Genomic DNA, 21,020 nt, shown 5'->3' with positions numbered 1-21,020 from the left:
TAGGCCCCATACGTAAATTCTCAGGGGCAAGCCCTGGGTTCCGGGCTCCAGGATCTGAGCTCTAGTCCCTGGTTCCAATTTCAGGCTTCTGATGTCCAGCCGAGTAAGGGCTCTGCTTCTAGGCATTGGGCTCTAGATTCTGGGCTGCAACCTCTAATCCCAGATCCCAGACTCCATATGGGGCTCAAACTTACAACCCCGAGATCAAGAGTCTCATCCTTTACCAACTGAGCCGGACAGGTGCCCCTCCAGAGTCCAGTTTTTATTTTTATTTTTTTTAATTTTTATTTATTTTTTTTAAACATTCTTTTTTTTTTAAATTTATTTATTTGACAGACAGAGATCACAAGTAGGCAGAGAGGCAGGCAGAGAGAGAGGAGGAAGCAGGCTCTCCGCTGAGCAGAGAACCTGATGTGGGGCTCGATCCCAGGACCCTGGGATCATGACCTGAGCCGAAGGCAGAGGCTTAACCCACTGAGCCACCCAGGTGCCCCCAGTTTTTATTTTTATTATTTATTTTTTTAAAGATTTAATTAATTTATTCGATAGAGACACAGTGGGAGAGGGAACACAAATAGGGGGAGTGGGAGAGGGAGAAGCTGGCTCCCTGCTGAGCAGGGAGCCTGATGCAGGGCTCCATTCCAGGGATCCCATGATCCCTGGGATCATGACCTGAGCCAGGGGCAGATGCTTAAAAACCAAGCCACCCAGACACCCCCAGAGTCCAGTTTTGGTTCTGGTCTGGGTTCTGGTCTGGGTTCCAGGCTCTAAGTTCCAGAGGCATACTGTATGCTCCAGGTTTTGGGTCTGGCTTCTGGGTTCCTCCAGCCCCTCAACAATAAGGCTGGAAGATGATGGCCTACTTGGCTAGTGGGGTTTTGGTGCCCACCCCTCTTAGCTGGCTGAGACTTCATTCTGGCCACCAGCATCCTGGGCTGGGCTGGCCTGGAAGTGGGATGGTGCTTCTTTGGCGCTTCTCCTTGGCTTTCTGACTCTGTTCAACCCCCAGACCAGTTCCTGGAGAGAGGAGCTAAGATGGTCACAGAGCACCCCTTGCCTAGTCGAGGCAGGAGTCCCAGGACACACATGTATTCATGTTTCAGCTTTTCTTGGACCTGCCAGGACCACCAGGGACAGGAATGGTGCCCCCTGCTTTTTGTGAATGGGCCTAGGTGGCATCTGATTCAACATAACCAACTATGTGTGTTTCCCCCATCCGGCTATTCTTTCCCTGCGAAAGCTGAGTGCCAGCGACTGATCCCCCAGACACTGGAGTCACCTGACCACCAGGCCAGGCCCCCTGCAGGGTGCACCTTGTGCTCGCTCCTGGGGGTAGGGATGGCTGCCCCAGGGAGCATCTGTCCATGGCTGTGTCAGCACTTCCTGTCAGGCAGGTAGCAGCTGGGGGCTCTGCCTGCCCCCACCCTGGAGGGGTCGCCAAAGCCAAGGTCACTGTGTGCTCTGCACTTGCCCTGTGGCCACCCCATGCCATCTGCTTGACTGTCACCATGACTTTCAAGAGGGGTGAGGGGACCAGAGATAGGCAGCAGGTTTCTTTCTCAGAGGCTTGGGTCCTATGGCCGTTCTCATGGCAGTCCCACCCACTCTCTCCGCCTGTGTCCTCCGCAAGATGGGGGTGCTGGGGACTGCAGAGCTGTCAGCAAATATGTGTCCTCTCCCCTCCTTCACACCGGGTGCTTGGTGGATAGGCTGACTCCCCTCCAGGCTTCCCATCTGGTGGGGTGAGGGGAAGCAGCTTTCATGACTTTTCCCAACCACGCAGGAGTCCAGCTCTGTGCAATGCAGTGGCTTTGAAAAGGGCCTGGGGGTTGGCCAGCTGGTGCCTTCTGTCTGTGGGCCTGGACCCCCATCGCTGCAGTGAGGGCCCAGGACCTTGAGGGATTCTGAGTGTGCAGAGCTGGGAGGAGGGAACTAGGTCTCCCTCAGCCTGGGACAGCTTCAGGGGACATATTGGGGAATTGAGGACAAGGGACACAGCAGCCAGCCAAAGCGGGCCAAGGTGGGCTGTGGGCTGAAGCCCCACAAAGGAAGAGTTTATTATCCTTCTCGAGAAAGGGATGGTGGGTCAGAGTGACAAAGAAGTGGCCTTGAGAAGTTCTTTGTTATTATAATTATTTTAATTGCATCATTTAAAAAGCATTAAAGCTAAAGTTAAAGTGTCCTTTGACTACTACCTCCAGTCCTGGTCCCCTCTCTATTTTCCTGTCTATTTGACATGTATCCTTCTAGAACATTCTCTGTTCTTTCTGTATCCTTTTAAGTGTGTCTCTGTGTTTGTGGTTTATATAAAGGTATCATGTCATGCATATTGCTCTACTTTCTTTTACTGAACAATAATACATCTTGGAGAACTTTCCACAGCAGAACATGTTCTACCTAATTCTTCATCTGCTGTGTGGTATTGCAGGGCATAGACACACCACCACCTTTTTGTTATCCCACTCCCCACCCCCCACCCCCACACACATTTGTCTGTTTGCCAGTTTTTGGGTCATACACAGCCCAGCAGGGATGGGGCTCCCTGTGCCTGGGAGTGAGTGATTCTCTGGTGGTACTTCTGGGATCACATGCTGTGTGTTTTTAATTTTCAGCAGAAATTCCCAAGCTGCTCCCCAGAGCAGCCATATCAATGTATCCTCACCCAAGAGGGTGCTAGCTTCCCATCAGGGTTTCCTCCCTGCTCCCTGTTGTGTGTTCCTGAGTCAGACAGCCTATGTGTTGTCTGATTGTGTCCAGCAACAAATTCCTTGCAGGATCCTGGACTCGTCACTTCCCCTCCTGTAGCCTTGGTTTCATCCCCATCAGGCTATTTTGTCTTGAGGACAAAGATGAGATAAAGGATGGGACATGCCTAACTTGGGGGCCTGAGCTGATGTGAATTTTCCTCCCCCTGCAGGAGCTCACATCTCTAGAGGCCCTTTTATCTGACCCATGACCTCCTCTGTTATGGGGCAGTCGCATCTGTTGGTCCTTTAGAGTCGTAGGCATCACTGCTATTACTGATGGGTGAAGGGTGCGCTTGCCTCAGGATCTGCCAACTTTGGGAAGGTCCCATCTTTCAGCTGGTGTCCCCACCTCTTTATCTTCACACGTGGAAAGTGTCTCTGCCCCCAAGGGAGAACCCCCAGGGCCCAGGAAGTATAAGGAGGTTCTGCAGCTGATTGGAGAAGGGACAGGGGTTTGTCTCTCCACCTTCTTCTGGCCACAGACTATGATCCTGGTGCTATGCAGTCCCCTGCCCAGGACCTCCACTGCCTTGCTGTCCCTGTGTCCTTCACTGCGTCTATCTGAGGCTGCAGAATCATTTCCCACTAGGCCAAAGGGATACAGCACTGACTACGATGGACAAGGTCACTGCCATCAGGGCATGTTTATCGTGTTGTCAGCGAACAAGTGTAAAGTAAACAAGGTCACTACAGAGTGGGATGAGCACTGTGACGGAAGGAAACTGGACAGCATGGTAGAGAACAAAGTTATGGGGAATGTCATATCTGGTATCTGTCCATTTGGACTGCTGTAACAAAAATATCAGAGACCGGGAGATGTATAAACAACAAAATTTATTTCTCACAGTTCTAGATGCTGGAAGTCCAAGATCAGGGTGTCAGCACATCTGGTGTCTGTGACAGCCCTTTTCCAGGTTGTAGACAGCCAACTTTTTGCTCCGTCCTCACAGGGTAGAAGAGGTGGAGATTCTATTTTATAAGGGCACTAACCTCACTCACGAGGGCTCCACCCTCATGACCAAGCACATCCCAAAGTCTCCACCTCTTAATACCATCACCTTGGGACTAGGATTTCAACATGTGAATTTGGGGGGTGCTGGTGGACACAAGTATTTAGACCACATCATCTGTGACCGGGGAAGGCTCCGCTGAGGTGTTCAAGCTGAACAATGAAGTAGGACTTTTGCAGTTGCTGGTCTGAGAAAACCTACTCAGAGCCACGGGCACATGCACGCAGAAAGAATGTATTGCCTTGCCTAAATGAGGATGTCTAGGGGTGGGTGACTTCAAGCCTGGGTGAATTTAGGTGTTCAGGTAGCTTTGGTCAGGAATCTCCTTCTATCTCTCAGTCCAGCTCTCCTGTGTTGGCTTCACTGACATGCAGGTTCTCTCCCTGCATAATCTGCTCAAAGCCCTGGGATATGGTAGATGACCACAACTGAGGTCAGAGAATTGTTCCTTCACCAAACTCTGATCGGCCAGGCCTGAGTCATGAGCCCACCTCCACCCCCAGCAGCTAAGGGTTCTGGTCAACCCAGCAAGCAAAATGGGTAGAGGGAGCAAAAGGCTGAGAGCCCCCAAGAAAAGCTTGGGTTCAACTTCTGGAAAAAGGCCTGATGGGCCAGAAAACCCAACTGATCCATCTCAGGAATTTCAAGGAAGAGATGCCATGATGGGGGGGGGCACCAATTCCTGGCAGAGGGGACAACAAGCACAAATAACTGGAATGGGGATGAGAGCTTGACCACCTCAGGGTCAGGAGGGCCCCTCACTCCTCAGGTGTCCCCTCGAGGTCCTCATGTCCCCTGGTTTCCTCTAGCTCAGCAGCACGGGGCCTGAGTCTGGCTTCTCTGCCCATACACTGGGCCCTCCTTCTGGGAGATCCTCCCTGCTCCCCCCTCAATGTGTGGGCTGCCTAAAGACAGGGATGACCACCCAGCCCAAGCAGACAGGAGACAAAACCTGCCCCCAGTGCAACAACCAGTATTTCCAAAAGGCCCTTAATGCATCCAAAGGAGCCCACAGCCATGTCTGCAGACACTTGAGCTCCACTAGAAGCAGAGGACGACATCCAGATACTGTACTCTGCTCAGATCCAGAGACTGAGGAACAGCATGGTGACAGGGGACACAGGCACGGCTCCCCCGAAGGGTCTTCCCCTCCTTCCCTTTCCTCCGTCCCTCCTGTCTCTGTCTTATCTCTCATAGTCACACCTCAATACTCTGTGCAGTCAGGAAGAGAAGTTCTGACAACAGGAAGTCAGGGGGCACATCCTGAGGTCCCCAAGGGCTTCCTGGTATTAACCTTGGTGACGGAGGCAATACAGTTTCGGGGGGGGGGGGTACCCAGGGTAGACAGGCACACAAGGAACACACTTCATGGGAGAATAATAATTACTATTATAATAACAATATCATACATCCAGGACAAACCCAGCTGCCCCAGGCCAACTTCAAAATCCATATGTCCAGCAGCGCCTGTGTGAGTAGTGAGGGGCTGCCCACCCGCACCCCCAGGACTTATTCATACCAGCTCCCTGCCGAGGGGCCAGCCCCTCGTCCTGCTCCCTGCTGAGGCTCTGCCCGGGGTGGGGAGGCTCGCACTCCAACGCTGCCCCTCTGTGCTGGGCCTGCCTGTACTGGGGAGGCCAGCCCCACCTCCCCTCAGTGGCCTGGCAGCAAGGGTTGGGGGAGTGAACCGATGAGGGAGCAAGTGGTGGCAGCTGTGGGGTGTGGCTCCTCTGAGCCCGCTCTCCACTGCCTTCCAGCTCTTCCTGCGGGCCTGCCCGTGGCAGGAAGGGGCCAAGGACACTCATGGCACAGACAGAGCATGCAGAGCGGGCCCACAGCATGCTTGGCCCGCCAGGTGCCGTGCAGCTGGCCTGGACTGCTGGGCGGCTGTCAGAGGGCCGCGTGGGCCGTGGAGTCCGAGGGGTCCCCCTTGGGCTGGACCTCTGATACAGTCTGTGGTGGGGCCTCCTGGGAATGGGGCCCTTGGGTTGGCAGCTGCAGAAATTCTGGAAGCACCAGGTCCTCTTTGCGCAGAAGGCCCCTCTGGTCATGGGCCCCACTGCTCTGCACTCGATTCAGCAGCTCCACCAAGCCTGGGCAGGTGGGGGTTGGGGGGCGGCGGCACATAGAGTCAAGAGGCCCATTGGTGCAGACCTGCCTATGCTAGCCCACCATCATCCCGCTGCCCTTCCTATGACCACAGCCTCCCCAACGCCCTCCCATCCTCAGCCGCTCTGTTCCCCTAGCCCCACTGGACACTCTTCCAGTCCTAAAGACATGCAGTTCCCATGCCTCAGTTTAAGCCTCTTGGATACCACCCACCTTCGATGGTCCCAGTGCTGCTAGTCCCTAGCTCCCACCATCCCCAAAGTACCTTCAATGTCACAGGTCTGCCGCTTCCCAGGGATACTACTGGGCGCCTCGGCCAGCGAGTTGAGGGACAGTGGAGGGGGATGGGTGGCCTTGTTCTGGGCTCTAGGCTGGCCACCCTGTAAGAATGTGGAGTCAGAGCCACAACTGGGAGGGGAGGCACTGTGGGTAGAGCGGGGAGCCCTTTCCCTCTCTCACCTGACTGCAGTACTGGGCTACATCTCCAGCTCCGGAAATCTTCACACCTATGACAGAGAGCACCACTGTTAGTGTTTGCCTCCCACCTGGCCCCCTTTCCTTCTGGGCCCAAGCCATCTCCAGGGACCAAGCCCCAGAGCCTTGCTTCTCTACCTGGGTGAGTGTCCAAAACCAGTCTCTGGGCCGCCACCGAGCTCACTAGCTTCCCCAGATCCAGCGGCTGCTTCTCGCCTGGCTGTGGGGACAGGTCAGCAGCCTGCGAGCCAGGCAGCCCGCTCCCGGCCGCCCCTGACCCGCCCGGCTGTCGTCCCCCACCCCCACCCCCACCCCCCTCCCGGCTCACCAGGCACAGCGCCACCTGTTGCGGGCTCAGACCGTGCTTCGCCAGAATGGGCTGCAGCGCCTCCTGCAGCCGCTTGGTGGGCTTGGCGGAGATCCGCACCACGCGCTCCAGAGCCACCAACTCGACCCTGCACGGGACCCTCGCGCTGCGGCAGGGCTGCAGGGCGGAGAGCGGGCCCCGCCTCTCCCCCAACCCACCAGGAACCGGTCTAAGAGGGGGCGGAGCCTGAACTGGGGGTTGGGGTAAGTTGGGGGTGGGCCCTTAGTTCCGGTGACACAGTTAGCCAGAGGCTGGGACAGGAGAGGGAGAACCTGAACTGGGACCCAAACAAGGGTTGGGACCAGGCCCCAGGCCTGGGAGGAGGGGCACTCACTCGAAGGTGATCCTGTTCTCCAGCCGCACTTCCTGGTCCGCCAGCACCGAGCAGTCCTGGTCCAGGACCAGGGCCTTCTGCAGATGCCAGAGGGAGGTCTCAGAGTCCTCTCTCCTCAGCCCCAACCATCCCCAGGGTCTGAGGGAAACACCTCACTTCTCTGATGGCACCCACTGGGGTCCCCTGAGGGTCAGAGGCAAGGGCCAATGGGCTGGTGAGGTGTAGTGATGTAGATGGAGTAAGCCACCTGGCCAGATTGGGAGCCTAATACAGCCAAGGCCAGGGAGAAGGGGACAAGAACGTTGGACAGCTTCGGAAACCAAGTGGAGTTACAGGAATCATGGGAGTGGGGTAAGCACAGAATGGCAATGAGGCTGCTTAGATAAGGAGCAGGCGTAGGTCCTGGATCATGGGGCCGTCTCTTCCCAGGCCAGGCCAGGCCAGGCCCTGCCTCCTGGATAGCTGCCCCCTTGTCTCTCAGGCATGTGAAACCCAGCTAGACCAGCTGGATGCATTTCCTTCCTCACCACCCACCTTTGATCAGCTACCCAGGCCTTGTCCCCTTTTTGACACTTGTCTACTTCTCTCCATCCCCACCTACCAAAGACACTTCCTGTCTCCTCACTGCAACAAGCTCTCTGCCCCCACGACTACGGTGAGGCCAGAAGGACATAGTGTCTGCACAGTGCCGGGCACACAGTAGGTATATAAACAGTAGGTGTAGTGACTACTGCCCCTCTAGTCCCCACTGTCTGCACTAGCCCGGGGCAGGGAGGGAGCCTCTTCCAGGGATAGGTCCCTGCTATGCTGCAGGGACAGGTGGAGTGTGGGTGGGGAGTTATATTTGGCAGTCGTGAATACCCATCTGGGCTTCAGAGGCTGCACGGGTGGCCTGAGTGGGCAGAGCTCCTCCCACGACTGCCCTCCCAGTCCCACTCTCCCGGCCCTGGAACTTGCCCTGCACTTCTTACCCACATCCAGGACTTCTCTTACGCTGCTCCATCTGCCTAGAATATCCTCTCCTGACAGCTCTACCAGGCAGACTCCTCCCCATCCTTATTCTCTCCTCATCAACAGCTGCCTCTTCCATGAAGGCTTCCTGGCAGCACCCAGAAAAGCCTGCCTTTCCCCAGAAATTCTCTGAAGCTTCAGCTTCTCTTCCCTGATCACATCCTGCCAGGCTCACCTCCATCCTGTGGACCTGGAGGTCAGAACTCAGGCCCGGGTCCCTCTGCCTACCCACCTGGTAGTGCCTTAGGTCCTGCCTGAGTGAAGGAAATCCTGCAGGGTTTCCCTGGAAGGCAGCATTCTTTCTTTAGATCCCCCTTATGGGATGGTTTAGTCCAAAGTGAGTTTTTCCTTAGACTCCTCTTTAAAACTTAATGCTCATTTGCAGCTCAAGAAAAGTTTTTCATGGGCTCAGTGCGTTTGGGTGTCCCTGATGGCCATTTCAAGGATGGCCAGTAGGAACTCTGGGAGTCATGGGGGGAAACACAGTTCTGGCCATGCTTCTCCCCCCGGTGAAGATGATGGGTGAAGCTGGAAGCTGGAAGGGAAGTAAGGATGGGACTCTCATAGGATGGGGGTGGAGGCCTGAGTTTGAGGAGTTGGTGCTAGGCTGCTTTGGAGTTGAACATAGGGGGAGGGGCAGGGTTGTTTTGGGGATTGGTATTAGGAAGGGGGTGAGGATAGGAACAGAACTGGGGTGGAGGGCCTAGCTGAATAGAGATAGGAATGGGGTTGGGGTCAGGATCAGGAAGAGAGTGAGAGCTGGGGACCAGACCAGATTCACACCTGCTCATTGCTGACTAGATAGACCTTGATGTCAGGTAGAGAGAGGCCTCGTTTCTCACAGATGCCCGCCAGCATGGCACGGATGGTGAGGCCAGGTCGTGCCAGGGCCAAGGATGCTGTGCCATCAGGCAGGTACACGCAGCAGTACTTCCCTGGCCGACTCTCACTCTCACCTTCTGTGCTCCCAAGGCTCTTCCGGTGGCTCTGCTTCCGGGCAGGAGCAGAGGGAAGGTCATGTATACACATTCAGGGACATGCAGGGAGGTACACAGACAGGTAAGGTCACTGGGGCACACACACACCTGCACACGCCTAAGGGCATACTTCTAGGCAGGCAAAGGCACTCCTCCTACAACAACATAGATATGCTCACCCAGATGTAGTGGCGCCTAGAGACAGGTCCTCCCGCTGACCCACATACACCTGCTGGGGACACCTGGGCACCCACACGTGCACACACACGAGGAGAATGTACACCCATGGCATGCAGGGGTCCAAGGCGGTGAGAACAGGAAGAAAGTAAGGAGTATGAGGGGTTGGCAACAGGAGATGGAATTGGGGACAAGGACTGTGACTATGAGTGATGGCGGCCCCCCAAAGGTGCATGAGTAGCGGTTTTAGCCCAGGCCTCATCTCCCCCAGAAGTCCGCTCACCTCAGATTTGCTGTTGACAAAGGCAAGGAAACCAAGGTCCAGACTGGCGGAGGAGTTGAGGGAGCCCTGGGACTCTCTGCGTAAGGCTGAGTTTGGGGCTCCGCCTGCCAGTTCTAGGGGAGAGGGAGCAGTGAGCAAAACAGCCCCTGCTCCTTACACCCCCTTCTCCACAACCAGGGGGACCCCGCTGGAGCTCTCCTGCGGGGTCTAAGGCGTCTTGGGACCATGGAAGTGTTGCTACTGAGGGGGTTTCCCAAACTTCTGCTCTAATCTAGAAACCAAATCAGCGGGGAAACGTGGTGGTCACCGGGACCTCTCTTTCGGTTTTCACAGATTTACAGACTAGAAGACAAGTAGGAGGAAGTGGGGGTTCTCAAAGCTTGCCCAAACTCCCACCCCGACTTTTCTCTGGGGCCTCCAACCCTCACCCCTGCGGAAAGACTTGCGGAGGGGGCGACCCCCAGAGCCCTCAGTAGCCGGCAGGTGCCCCAACTCCTCCACGCCCAGCGGGAGCGACTTCCCGGGCTTCAGCTTCGGCTTCTGCGGGTACAGGAAAGGCGCTGGCACCGGGCTGGGTTCCAGCCCGCGTGCAGACCAGGGGCACACCTCTACAGAGCGGCACCCGGCCCCCTGCTGCCCACAGCCTCCCGTCCGCACCTTCCTCGTGGAGTCAGGGCTGCTCGGGCTGGAGGAGCCAGGTTCCCGCAGGGGGCGTCCCTCGGCCTCCGCCAGGAGACACTCGCGGTATAGCGGTGACTTGACGAAGCGCGCGTAGCTGTCGAACTTCATCAGGTTGAAGATCTGCGGGACCCGCTCCGGGGCGGTGAGCGGGAGAGGGCTGCTCCCGGACCTGGCTGGCAAGACCCTAGCCCCTCCCACCCAACTCCTTGGTCCAGCCCCGCCCCTTGGCTCCGCCTCTACCTCAGCTAGGCTCCGCCTCTAGCCCCTGTTCGCTGCAGCCTCTGGTACCGCCCTCTGACCCACGACCTGACACTGCATTTTACTTTGGCTCTGGCATCTAAATTTGCCCTTTTTCGTACCCCACTCCACCCACATCCCACCCGCTACAATCGGCCCCCGCCCCTGGATCTGGCTCCGCCTCTTGCACTTTCTTCCAAGGCCACGCCCCCTAATCCCAAGAGACCCTTGGAACAGCTCACCTGGAGCTGCTGTGCGCGGAACATGTCCGGTCGGGGTTCTGCCAGCACCTCCTCGCCTAGCCAGGCCTGCCGGTCTATGTTCACTGGGCTCAGCGCCTGGCTGGACAGGAATTCCTGGTAGATATGGCGGGCTTCCTGAGCAAGCTGTTGCAGGAGGGACAGAGAAGTTCAGGCACATGGCCCAGGCTCTGGTTCCACCACTCTGTCCCAGCCCCCCTTTCCCCCACCTGCTGGGTGTCGCTGGCTGGGATCTGCTGGAAGCGCTCGCAGGCCTTCCAGAAAGTTACATTCTCAGCGCTGAACTCCTTTTTCAGGAACTCCTAGCCCAGAGAAGGAGAAGGAAGTTAGGGACAAAGAGACCCGGCCAGGGGGTGCAGTCAGAGAGCCTGGGATAGAGGTAGGGCCAAGAGACCAAGTCAGGAAGATAGGGCCAGACAGACAGATGAGGCCAGACTGGAAAGCACAGAAAGAAAATGAGAGGCAGAGACAAGGAAAGTTCCCTGCTGAGAGAACAGGAAGAAGGTGCCAAAGAAAGGCTCAAGGAGGCAGCTGACAGAGGAATCCCACTCTGGCCAGTCTGAAGCTCCATCCATGTCCTCTCCCATGCCCAACCCCCTCCCCCCCCACACACTATAGTGACCACTGCCATCTGCCCTCCCAATCCCACCCCAAGGCTTACAGTGAAATAAGCCAGCCCCAGCGGGTCCTGCAGCAGCCGCTCGAAGGACAGGCCCCAGCTGGCCACAGGCTGCTCCTCGGTGGGGAAGGGGCTGCTGGGGCCACTAGGGAGGCTGTGGATACTGAGGGAGCTTCCTCGGCCCTCGCCCTGGCCCTGAGGCCCCGCCGTGCTGCTCAGCTCTGTAGGTGGATGGACAAGTGGTGGTGAACCCTGTGGCCTTTCCCAGCCCCTGACCCAACCCCATCTGCAGATATTTTCCCTGGAAAGATAGCAAGTGGCAGGGGTGTCCCCACCCTGTTTCCACATACCCTCCCCCACCCCAGGCAAGCCTCCTCTATACCCTCTGTCACTTACCTCCATCTGAGACAGCCAGAACCTACAAGAGACCCAAGGTAGGCAGTCAGAGCACAGCTCAGGGTGGACTCTCAAGGGACAGTTTTGGGTTCAGGCCTCAGGACTAGAGCTGTGTTCTCCTTTCCCTGGAGGACCATGCTGGGCATTCCCAGCCTGGTCACTGCTTACTCTGCATTTTGCTCAGGCTCTTCCTGGCTCCCCTTCCATCATGTGTGGACCACTGTGGGCTGGGAAGTATTCCAGCGTACTTTCCATTTGCCCCTGGTTCCTTCTTCCCGAAGCACCTGCTGGCTAAGCCCAGGTGTGCAGCATGGTGCTATCAGCAGAGACTCTGAATCTTGTCTCTGCCATTTACTAGCTGTGTGACTCGTTATTTGTTCGTCTTCCTCTGCAAATAGGGGATGATGATAATAATAGTAACTTACTTCCTCGGACTACTGTGAGGATCAGATCAGTTTAAGACATTTCCAGCAGCTGAAACAGTGGCCAGCATGTGGTAAGTGCTGTATCAGTGTTTGCTGGTGTCTCTATAGCCAGTGATCTCTTTGTTGCAACTATGTCCTTTTGGAGAGGGAGAGACTGAGAGACCCTGCCCTGCCCCCCCCCCCAACCTTAGGCTGGTGCCAGGATGCTATTTTATAGTTGAGAACAGTCATTCTCAGACTCTCGTGTGCATTGAAATGAGTTGTAGGAGCCCAGGTCCAGAGATTCAGACTCAATAGGTCCAGATGGGTCCAGAGACTCTCCGTCTCTAACAGGCTCTCAGGCAATGCTGATGCGCTAGTCCGTAGACCACTGTGAATAGCATTGCTGTAGAGACCAACTCCATCCTCCCCCTCCCCCACGCACAGCTACGACTTCTGTGGGAATCCCAACCATTAGTGAAATAGAAAAAAAAAAAAAAAAACCCTCTTTTCAAAATGACTCTTGCAGTGGTTTCCCTTGGTCTTCCTACCTTCCTAGCAGCTCCTCCAGCTTCCTCTTCATCTCCTACCCACGCAAGGTGGCCTCTACCCCTCCCTGACTCTGTCCTGGGCCCTTTCCTCCTCCCACATCTCTCCAATTCCAAATCCACATAGCCAACTTCCTGCTACCATCTCTGCCCAGATGTCCCACAGGCCCTTCCAACTCAGCCGGTCCCAAAGGGAGCCACCGCTGCCACCACCAAAGCAGGACATGGAACAGTTTCCCTACATCCTTCCTGTCTTTCTCCCCGCTACCTGGGTTCAGTCATCCCCAATTCCTTCCCCTCTCTCGAATCCTATATTCTCACTAAGGCTGTCACGGTGGTTGCTCCCATCTGTCCCTTTGTTACATCCTCGCTGGAAAGAGGTCTGCAAACATGTCTCCCAGCCCTCCTAGCTAGAATCTCCCTCCTTGCTCCCCACACTCCCCTAGGAACCTCAGGTCCCACATCTGTGGGCCAGAGCTGGCCTGGAAATATGTAGGACATTATTAATATCTTGGGCCTCATTTTTGTTTAAGTGGACTTACCTGATTGAGCCACCCAAGAGGACCAAGACTTTTTTTTTTTTTTCATTGTAAGTTTAAAGGTGTTTCCCACATTTAAAAACCAGGAGTTTCACGTAAACTCCTGTGATGCCTCAGCTAGCTGGAGCTTCTTCCCAGCATGACAACCTTGGCTGGCCCTGAGCAGCAACTAGCTTCCCTGGAAGGGGCGCACGTTCTCTTCAGAGGTCTCTGGGGCCAATTTGATGCCATTTATGTTACTTATGGAAACAGGTGCTGTCCCAGACTGCTTGAGTCCCCATTTGTGCTGTGTGATCTTGGACAAGGCACTATACCTCTCTGTGCCTCAATTTCTTTCTCTATAGAAATAGGGCAAATGCTTCCCCTGACTTCAAAGGGCTGCTGTGATTAAATAAATTAAATATATAGATAAGGAACCCAGAACATGATCTGCATGATCCGGCATGAAGGTCACTCTCATTGCTGTTGCTGCATTAGTATTGGGGTCTGACCCTGCTCCACTTTCGAGTTTGCTAGCTCTGTTGTAGAGGAAAGAACACAGGTGTTGGGGACTGCCAGACCCAGAGACATATCCCAGCTCTGCCCTTTTCCATTTCACACCCTCTGGCTCTTCCTTGAGCCTCATCTCCCACTGGGAGTGTGGAGGTAAGAGTTTGCTGAAGAGGAAAGAAAGTTTGCACAGAATGTGGCTGGGCGTGGAGCCCACCCGCAGGTGCCCCACTCCCACCACTGGAACCCTTGCCCCTCTGCCTCTGCACCCCCCATCTGATGGCTTCTTTCCTTCTTCCGAGTCAGCTCCAGTGGCTGGCTGCCAGAGAAAGTCCCAATTCCCGGGGTGCACGAGAATTGAAGCTCAAGGTCCCTTCCAGCCTGCTCCTTCTATTCCTGGCAGCTCTGCTCCTGCCACACCTGCCTATCTTGCCTGCTCTGCATCTTTGCTAACCTTAGGGCTGCTGACACCATCCTCTGCCCCAGGCTCCGAGAACCATCCTGCCTCCCCCTCCGTGGTGGCCACCTGGTCCTCTGCCCCCCACCCCATACTGGCCTCTCTCCCACCTGCCCTGTATCCCTGCCCTCAGCCTCTCCTTAGCTCAGAGTCCCCATGGCTGCTGGGGCAGGACTGGAGCCACTGGCAGGGCACAGGAGCTTGCGGCCCAAGCCAGCCCACACTCCTGTTTTCTTTCATTCTTGACATTATGTTGACTTAACTGTCCATGTCTTTAGGCTGGCTCCCAGGTCGTGGGAATGGCCAAGCTCCCTGCCCTGGGGAGGTGGAGCTGTTGCTGGGTCACAGCTGAAGCTCAGCCTGGGCCTGACTTATGAACCCCATCAGCCTCCCCCATTTCCCTCCCCCTTACTCCACCCTACATTTTATCAAATTTTCTAGGTTCCCCACACCCCTTCACACTCCTGTTTCCTGCTTTTGCTGATTTTTCTTGAGGAATATCTGCTCCCACTCCCCTCACTGAACTTACTGCTCTCCAATCTCTACTCATTGACATCAGTCCCCTCCAAAGACCAGTTGCCCTGAACCCTCCTGCCCACCACACTTATGCCCACCCGTGTCTAGGCCTCTCTGTCCTTCTAGTTTGGTAGCTCCCAGAGGGTAACCCTGGTTTGTACAGGGACCCAACCTGCACTCCCTCCCATGAAGCACTCTCCTGGATCTGGTGCTAATGAGCAGCCATCAGGGTCCCAGCAGTCCTCCTCTGCTCTCGCATGAGGTCGTGGCACCCTTCTTCCCAGGGATTCGTCTCCTCTGAATGCCCTATCTCTGTGGCCTGCAATTCACCTCTGCCTGTCCCTCTGGCCCCCCTGATAGTTGATCCACAGAGTTGGGGCTGAGGTGGGGTAGGGACAGAGATCCGGAGGTGGGAGGGAGTGAGGATGGAGTCCAATTTCAGTTCCACCATTCGAGGGCAAGTAACTTCCTCCCCTGGGCCTCAGTTTCCCCCCTGGGTAGAACAGGGCTCAGCATCCCCAATTTCTTGCGACTGCGAGGAAGAGTGAGTGGACATGCAGCAAGCATGCAGCCGTCAGGGGCTCTGCTGATCTCATGCCGTCACAGCTGACCTCATGCTGATGCCTCTGCCCAGGGCTCCCGCCTGCCTAGTCTCCCAGGCCTGGGGAAGTTGTGCTGAGCAGGACCGGCCTTGCGCCACCCGGGCTTGCTTGAGGAGAAGTGGTGAGTGAATGGGAGAAAAGGGGAAGAAAGGATGAGGAAGGGTGTGGTGGAAGGTGACTCCCCTGACCATGGTCAGGCCTCAGTGTGCCATACTTTTTTCTTAGGCCCTGGAAGGGCCACTGGTGTCCAAGGATATCAAGGCTAGAGTGGGGTGGCCCAGCACTGCTGAGCTCCGGGTGAGTGACAGGTTCTCTCTGACAGCACACACCCTTGTTCTTGCTCTCTCCTCAGATCTTTATCCTGTGTGGCAGGTGTTCTTAGCCCCATTTTACGGATGAGAAAACTTAGACCCAAAGAAGTCACACAGTAGAGAAGTGGCTGAGCTGAAGTTAAAAGCCAGGTGCGCTCAGCTGGAGCCTGAGGTCTTTCCCTCCACTAAGCTGCCTCCCTGGGCCGACAGGAGATGTACAAGGGGAGCTGGGAGGCCCAGAGCCTCAGCTCTTCGGACACAGGTGAGCTAAGTCAATGAGAGCTAAAGAGCCAGCAGGATCCTCTTGAACTCTGCCCTCTGGAGAGGTCAGGTCTCAAAGGGAAGGCCAATTGACTTAGCATCTTCTGTGCTGGACACTCTGTACCATTATCTCATTTCACCCTAGTTTGGGGAAACTGAGGTCCCCAGATCCTCTCTGGGTATATGCGCAGAGAACCCCTTCAGCCTGAGCCAACCCTGAGGAGCTGACCCCTAGCCCCGAGCTGGATGCCAAGAAAGCAGGCAGAGTTCCGGGAGGCTCTGCCTTGTGGGTCTCTCCAGGTGGGAAGACTAAGGGGGGCTCCTGAGAGTGGCAGGATATGATAACCACCTCTCTCCAGGCTTGAGGCTCAGCTTCCCCTCAGGCCACGTCCCTCCACACACACCCTGTGTCTCCCCACATCCAGACCCTTCCCATGCCATCCTCTCTTCCATATTGTGTAGCCTTTCAAGAACTTCATCCCACAAAATGCACAAAATGTTCCGACAAGTCAGGTCTCCCTCCCCAGGTCCCCCTCAAGCTTTCTCTACCCCGGGCTCGTGGCTCTTACCCAAATCTGAATAGTATTCTGATATTTGTCCCCGTGCCTTTTGTGCCTTGCCAGACTGGAAGCTGCTTGAGGAGAGGGGCCAGGGCAATGGGTTTGGGTCTCCAGTGCCTGGGACAGGGCCAGGACAGAGCAGACCCACAGAGGAGCCGTTGACTGAATGACCGCATGAACAAATGAAGTGGCAGCAGGGTTTGGGTGGAGATGTCCCTGAGAGGGGGCTGGGAGCCTCTCTAAGTGACAGGTTTCATTGCAACTGCCTGACAAGCTGAGTGGCAGAAACACGAGGCTGACAAATGAAGCTGCCTCAGCAGGGAATGATGGCAGCCGTGGGTGGGGGTGGTGGCAGGGGGAGGTGGGGGAGGACGGAGCCAGGCAGTTCTGGGAGGTGGGGGAGCAATGGCATTAAGTCAGAGAGGCTGAGCTCAGATACAGGCCCTTCTACTTGCTGGCCGCCTTCAGCATGTCACTTGCTCCTCTGAGCCTCCCTCTGGGGGTAACCCATAGAAGGAGCCCGCCACCGGCTCCAGGGGTGCCTCTGTGTGCTGCCCCTGTGTGCACCCCTGCCTGTCTGCCCCTCACCACTCAGCTGAGCATGGTTTCAGAAAGCTGACCGATTACCCACAAGCAGCTGAGCTGTGACCCTCAGGGTTTAAGAGGTGACATGGAGAGTTCAGAACAGACCCAGGAAGAGCTAAGATAACCTGTGTGTGAAGTTTGCTTCTGGGAACCAGGGCATCTGTGAGCTTGCCAAGGCTGGGAGCAGAACATGGGCGCCCTCCCTTCTCTGAATGACTTTGGGGTAGAGAAAGCATGGGCTGACATGGGAGGGACAGAGGCTGGGTCTGTCTCCAGGTACCCTCAGTCGCCTCCCAGTTCTGGGCACTGCTCAGAAGCACCAACCCAGCTGCCCTCTGGGGTGGGCGTGAGAGTGGACATGATCTTCCTTGGCCAGCACACCTGAGTATCATGCTTCTGGGGCTGGAGTGCAAGGACCTTAGGTTCTTGAACTTTCAAAGTTAGGTTGATAGTAAAGACAGTGAGGTGGGGGACTGGGCCAGCTTGGTGGGGTTTGCTTCTTTCCCACCCAACTAGCCTGGGGCTGGGCAATAGACACTGGAAGAAGGAGAGGTGGAGTAGGGTCTCGGTAATTAGGAGGTAGGAGTGTGAGTACAACCTCAGTTTCTGAATGAAGGAGGGGATCCTTGAAGAGGGGCTGAGCACGAAAGAAAGCATTGGGCTGACATTTATGGAGCCCCCGCAGTGGGTCAAGGGCCTCATATTCATCATTCCACTTAATCATCTCAACAAGCCTTTGAGAACTGCTCCAATTTCCTTGTTTTACAAGTGAAGAAACTGAGGGTCAAAGAGGACCCCTAGTAAGGGACAAGGGAGCCAAGACTGGAACCCGGTTCTTTCTAGACCCATTGCTTTTGTTCCATAGTCCTAAGCTGGGGCTAGGTTGGAGGTTAAGACACTGGCTGGCCTTCCTGGGGTTGCGAGGAGGGGCTGGGCTCTGCCAAGTGGGCTGGTATCCTAGGGAGAGAAGAAAGGCCCAGCACAGTCTGCCCCATCGGCTGAATGTATAAAGAAGCTGGACTGTCTGAGCACAGCTATGATTTACAGGTGAAGCAGCCAGAGAGAGGGTTTAGGGGGTGGGGCAGCAGCAGTAGCCAGGGCATCCGAGCACCCAGCTACTCCCACCCTTCCTGGTAGCCCAGGATAGAAAAGACAAGCTGCACCAAGCTGGCCCGGCTTGGCTGAGCCATCCCAGGCTGCCCGAAGACTACTTGTTCTGGCAGGAAGCCTCTGGAGCAGGTCCAGCTGAAGGGCAGTGACCCACTGAGGGTTCCCCTTACCTGACCTTGGACATTAGGACATGGGGTGAGGGGACAGGACATGAGGCTAAGTCAGATGTAGGGGTCTGGGCCCTTATGGGGGTAGGCAGGGGTCAAAGGGCATGCCAGGTCTCCCTGCCCCGGATGGGGCCAAAGTGGCCGGAGAGGAAGCAGTGGGGACCAGAAGCCTATACCCACTGTACTCTGCTTTCCTCTCCAAGATTGCCCCAGATCCCCAGCAGGACCCTCTAGAAGGTCCTAGGATAAGAGTCCCAGGTCCCATTGCCTGCTCCTGTTTTTACCCAACTTCTCCCGCCCGTGAGCAGCATGCAGGCTCTTGCCCAGTCCTGCCTGGCGTGCCTCCTGGGCTCCACCCTGGGTGTGCCCACCCCTTCCCCCTGGCCTGGAGCCCACACTCACCATGCGCCCGTTGGGGACACCCAGGTGCTTGGGCTTCCCTGGCATGCCGCCGCTATTCACGGGTCCCTGCTGTGAGGAGAGCCCACCATGGGGACTGTGGGCAGCCCCGGCCAGAGCTTGCACAGTGGCAGGCAGGCAACAGAGAAAGCCCGGCTCCGCTCCTGCGGGCCCTCACATCCTGAAACACCAGCTCACTACCTCTTTTCTCTGCCACAGGAAGTGTCTCTATAGAAACCGAACCACAGAAAGAAGCAAGGTCTAAGAGAGCGAATGCCTCTTCCTACACACACACACACACACACACACACACGTACGCACGCACGCACACACACGTTCACAGGCACACACACATGCCACCAGTGCACCCTTGGCAGTGCCCCACACTATTACCAGCACATCGCAGAGACCTTTGTGCACCCAGGAAGGAGCTCGGCCTGGTCTGGCCCAGTCCAGGGAGCTCCAAGTTCATGTCTGGGCACACAGAAGTGTGTGCTCACACACTTAGTCACCTTTTGCACCCTGGCGGGGGCTCACGTCACCATGTGAACATGCGCACTGAGTATGTACACATGTACCTTACTCAACACACGCTTAGCTCCCACCTGCTGTGTGTGTGCTGTGCATGGGCACACCCAGTGTCCCCCCAGGCACTTGTACTCATGCGGAGTGACTACCCCCAGGCACCACCCAGATATGTGCCCAAGTGTACAGACAGATGGACACCTTGCGTGCACGGTCATGTACACACAGACCATTCAGGCATGCGTGTCATAAACACAGAAGCTCGCCCTTCATAAAAAACCCCTGTATTAAAAAAAAAAGAAACCCCTGTATTTGTGTATCTAGTCCCCTGGACAGGGGCATGTGACAGGTACAACTGCCCATAGACATGCAAGTCCTCAGCCCTCCCGGTGACACGTGCATCAGTGGCCTCCATGTGTGACGCCTATGTGTTCATTCTCACTCATACAAAAATCCCACCTTGGTGTAGCACCATCAGCTGAGGAGTGACACCCTGCCCTCCCAGCCCCGGCCCAAGGCGAGCTGAACTCTGGGCCCTTAGCTAGAGTCCTTAGTTGGTCTCTGTTTATACAGACATGCACCCACCAAAAGAGCTTGCATTTTACCTTGTATATGGGCTTAGCACCCTCAAGTCACCCACCACTCTGGTCTGGGCCCCTCTTCGGTTTTTTACCCTCTATCCTACTGTTCCCATCTAGGGCTGTGACTTGAACCTTTCGGTGGTATAACTGGCTGACTCTTCACTACAAGTTCATGTCCTCTTCCTCTGGGTACATGGTTAAACTTTAATTTCCCAGGCTCACTTGCAGTCAGGTGTGGCCTTGTGACTAGTCCCACCAAGTAAATGTGAATGAAACAATGGGTGCTATTTCTGGACCAAGATTTTTATGTAATATGTGCCCTCCACCTGGTCTCGTTCATCTTTAGCTGGCTGGATGAAGGAGATTAAGGGATTGTGGGGCCATAGGAGGAAGGAGACAGCGTCTTTGTATTAGGGCACAAAGGGAACCCACCCATCAACCAGGAACACTAGTTTTGCACTATCACATGAGTGAGGAATAATCTTTGAGCTGTTATAAACATTTGAGTCTGTTTGTGATAGCAGCTAGTGTTCCCCTCTTCACCTGGCCTGACTTATCCCTTCCCAGACACCTTGCTCCAGGCTCCCCAGATAGAGGGATTCAGTCAGACTTGGTATGTGTATTGGGGGCTGCTTCTGGGCCAGGAGCATTGTCTTAATAACGTGCATGACAATGGCAATGTGCTTGGGGGTGATTTATGTGGTGCGTGATGTCAGTGGGAACTGCCCATCTATCTGCTGTGTCCTGATTCTGGGCCTCGGTTTCATGGAGGGCTTTACCATTTACAGGGTCTTTTCCCCATATGACTTCATTTGATCCTTATACACTTTTTGTGAGTGGCGCTCATTATTTCCATTTTACGGATTGGGAAGCTGAGACTCAGAGAGCAGTGATTTGCCCAAGGTCGCAGATCAAGTTAGATACTGCTAAGTTGTGAATATATGTGCTTGGGTGCTGGGAGCTGCACCTGGGCTGCTACTAGGCCAGATGCCAACAGTTCATCTTTCTTCCCAAAAAGGCCCTATTACAGGCTCTGGCCCCTGCCAAGGTCATCCTCTCCTCTTCTCACTTCTCCACTACAGATGCCAATTTCAGCTCTGACCACATCTTTACCCCAGGGACCCCAGCCAACCCTAGGACTTCCCATCTCTTAGTTCTTATCAAGTTTTCTTCCCTGCAGCTCTCAGAACTCTGTTTTCAACTTCTCTTTCTCTCCCTGGCTCCCACAGGGGATCAATTACTGATTTCTAGTCTTTGTGTGGGAGATCCAATCCCCCTTCCTTC

At 55.5% G+C, this 21,020-nt stretch overlaps 1 protein-coding gene across 5 annotated transcripts; it reads right to left on the bottom strand.

The window, feature by feature from the left end:
- Positions 1–3,562: 3,562 nt before the first annotated feature.
- Positions 3,563–18,851, bottom strand: RGS14 (regulator of G protein signaling 14). Of its 5 annotated transcripts, none has more exons than XM_059174423.1 (16): positions 18,634–18,851; positions 11,683–11,704; positions 11,329–11,507; positions 10,877–10,969; positions 10,650–10,793; positions 10,147–10,302; positions 9,918–10,029; positions 9,490–9,602; positions 9,209–9,271; positions 8,836–9,042; positions 7,042–7,118; positions 6,669–6,795; positions 6,479–6,560; positions 6,326–6,372; positions 6,132–6,246; positions 3,563–5,850 (listed from the first exon to the last, which is right to left on the bottom strand). In XM_059174423.1, exons 1-16 carry the CDS (start codon positions 18,676–18,678, stop codon positions 5,648–5,650), a joined length of 1,785 nt encoding a protein of 594 aa, XP_059030406.1. In that variant the 5' UTR covers positions 18,679–18,851; the 3' UTR covers positions 3,563–5,647. The 5 variants fall into 5 exon arrangements, with proteins under 5 accessions (XP_059030406.1, XP_059030407.1, XP_059030408.1 ...); XM_059174424.1 differs by having other exon boundaries at positions 8,836–9,039; XM_059174425.1 differs by lacking the exon at positions 9,209–9,271 and having other exon boundaries at positions 18,634–18,850.
- Between the last annotated feature and the right edge of the window lie 2,169 nt (positions 18,852–21,020).

This window comes from Mustela lutreola, chromosome 5 (assembly GCF_030435805.1).
Source record: "Mustela lutreola isolate mMusLut2 chromosome 5, mMusLut2.pri, whole genome shotgun sequence".
NCBI classification, from domain to species: Eukaryota; Metazoa; Chordata; class Mammalia; order Carnivora; family Mustelidae; genus Mustela; species Mustela lutreola.
Note: the sequence above shows the minus strand (reverse complement) of the source record. Positions and strands in the feature narration are given on the sequence as shown.

Coding starts and splice junctions, on each gene's coding strand:
- RGS14 (XM_059174423.1), bottom strand. CDS start 18,678: ATGCCAGGGAAGCCCAAGCACCTGGGTGTCCCCAACGGGCGCATG. Junction 7,119..8,835: donor ATCTAGTCAGCAATGAGCAG/GTGTGAATCTGG, acceptor TGGCATCTGCAG/AAGGCCCTGGTCCTGGACCA. Junction 6,561..6,668: donor AACAGGTGGCGCTGTGCCTG/GTGAGCCGGGAG, acceptor CTGTCCCCACAG/CCAGGCGAGAAGCAGCCGCT.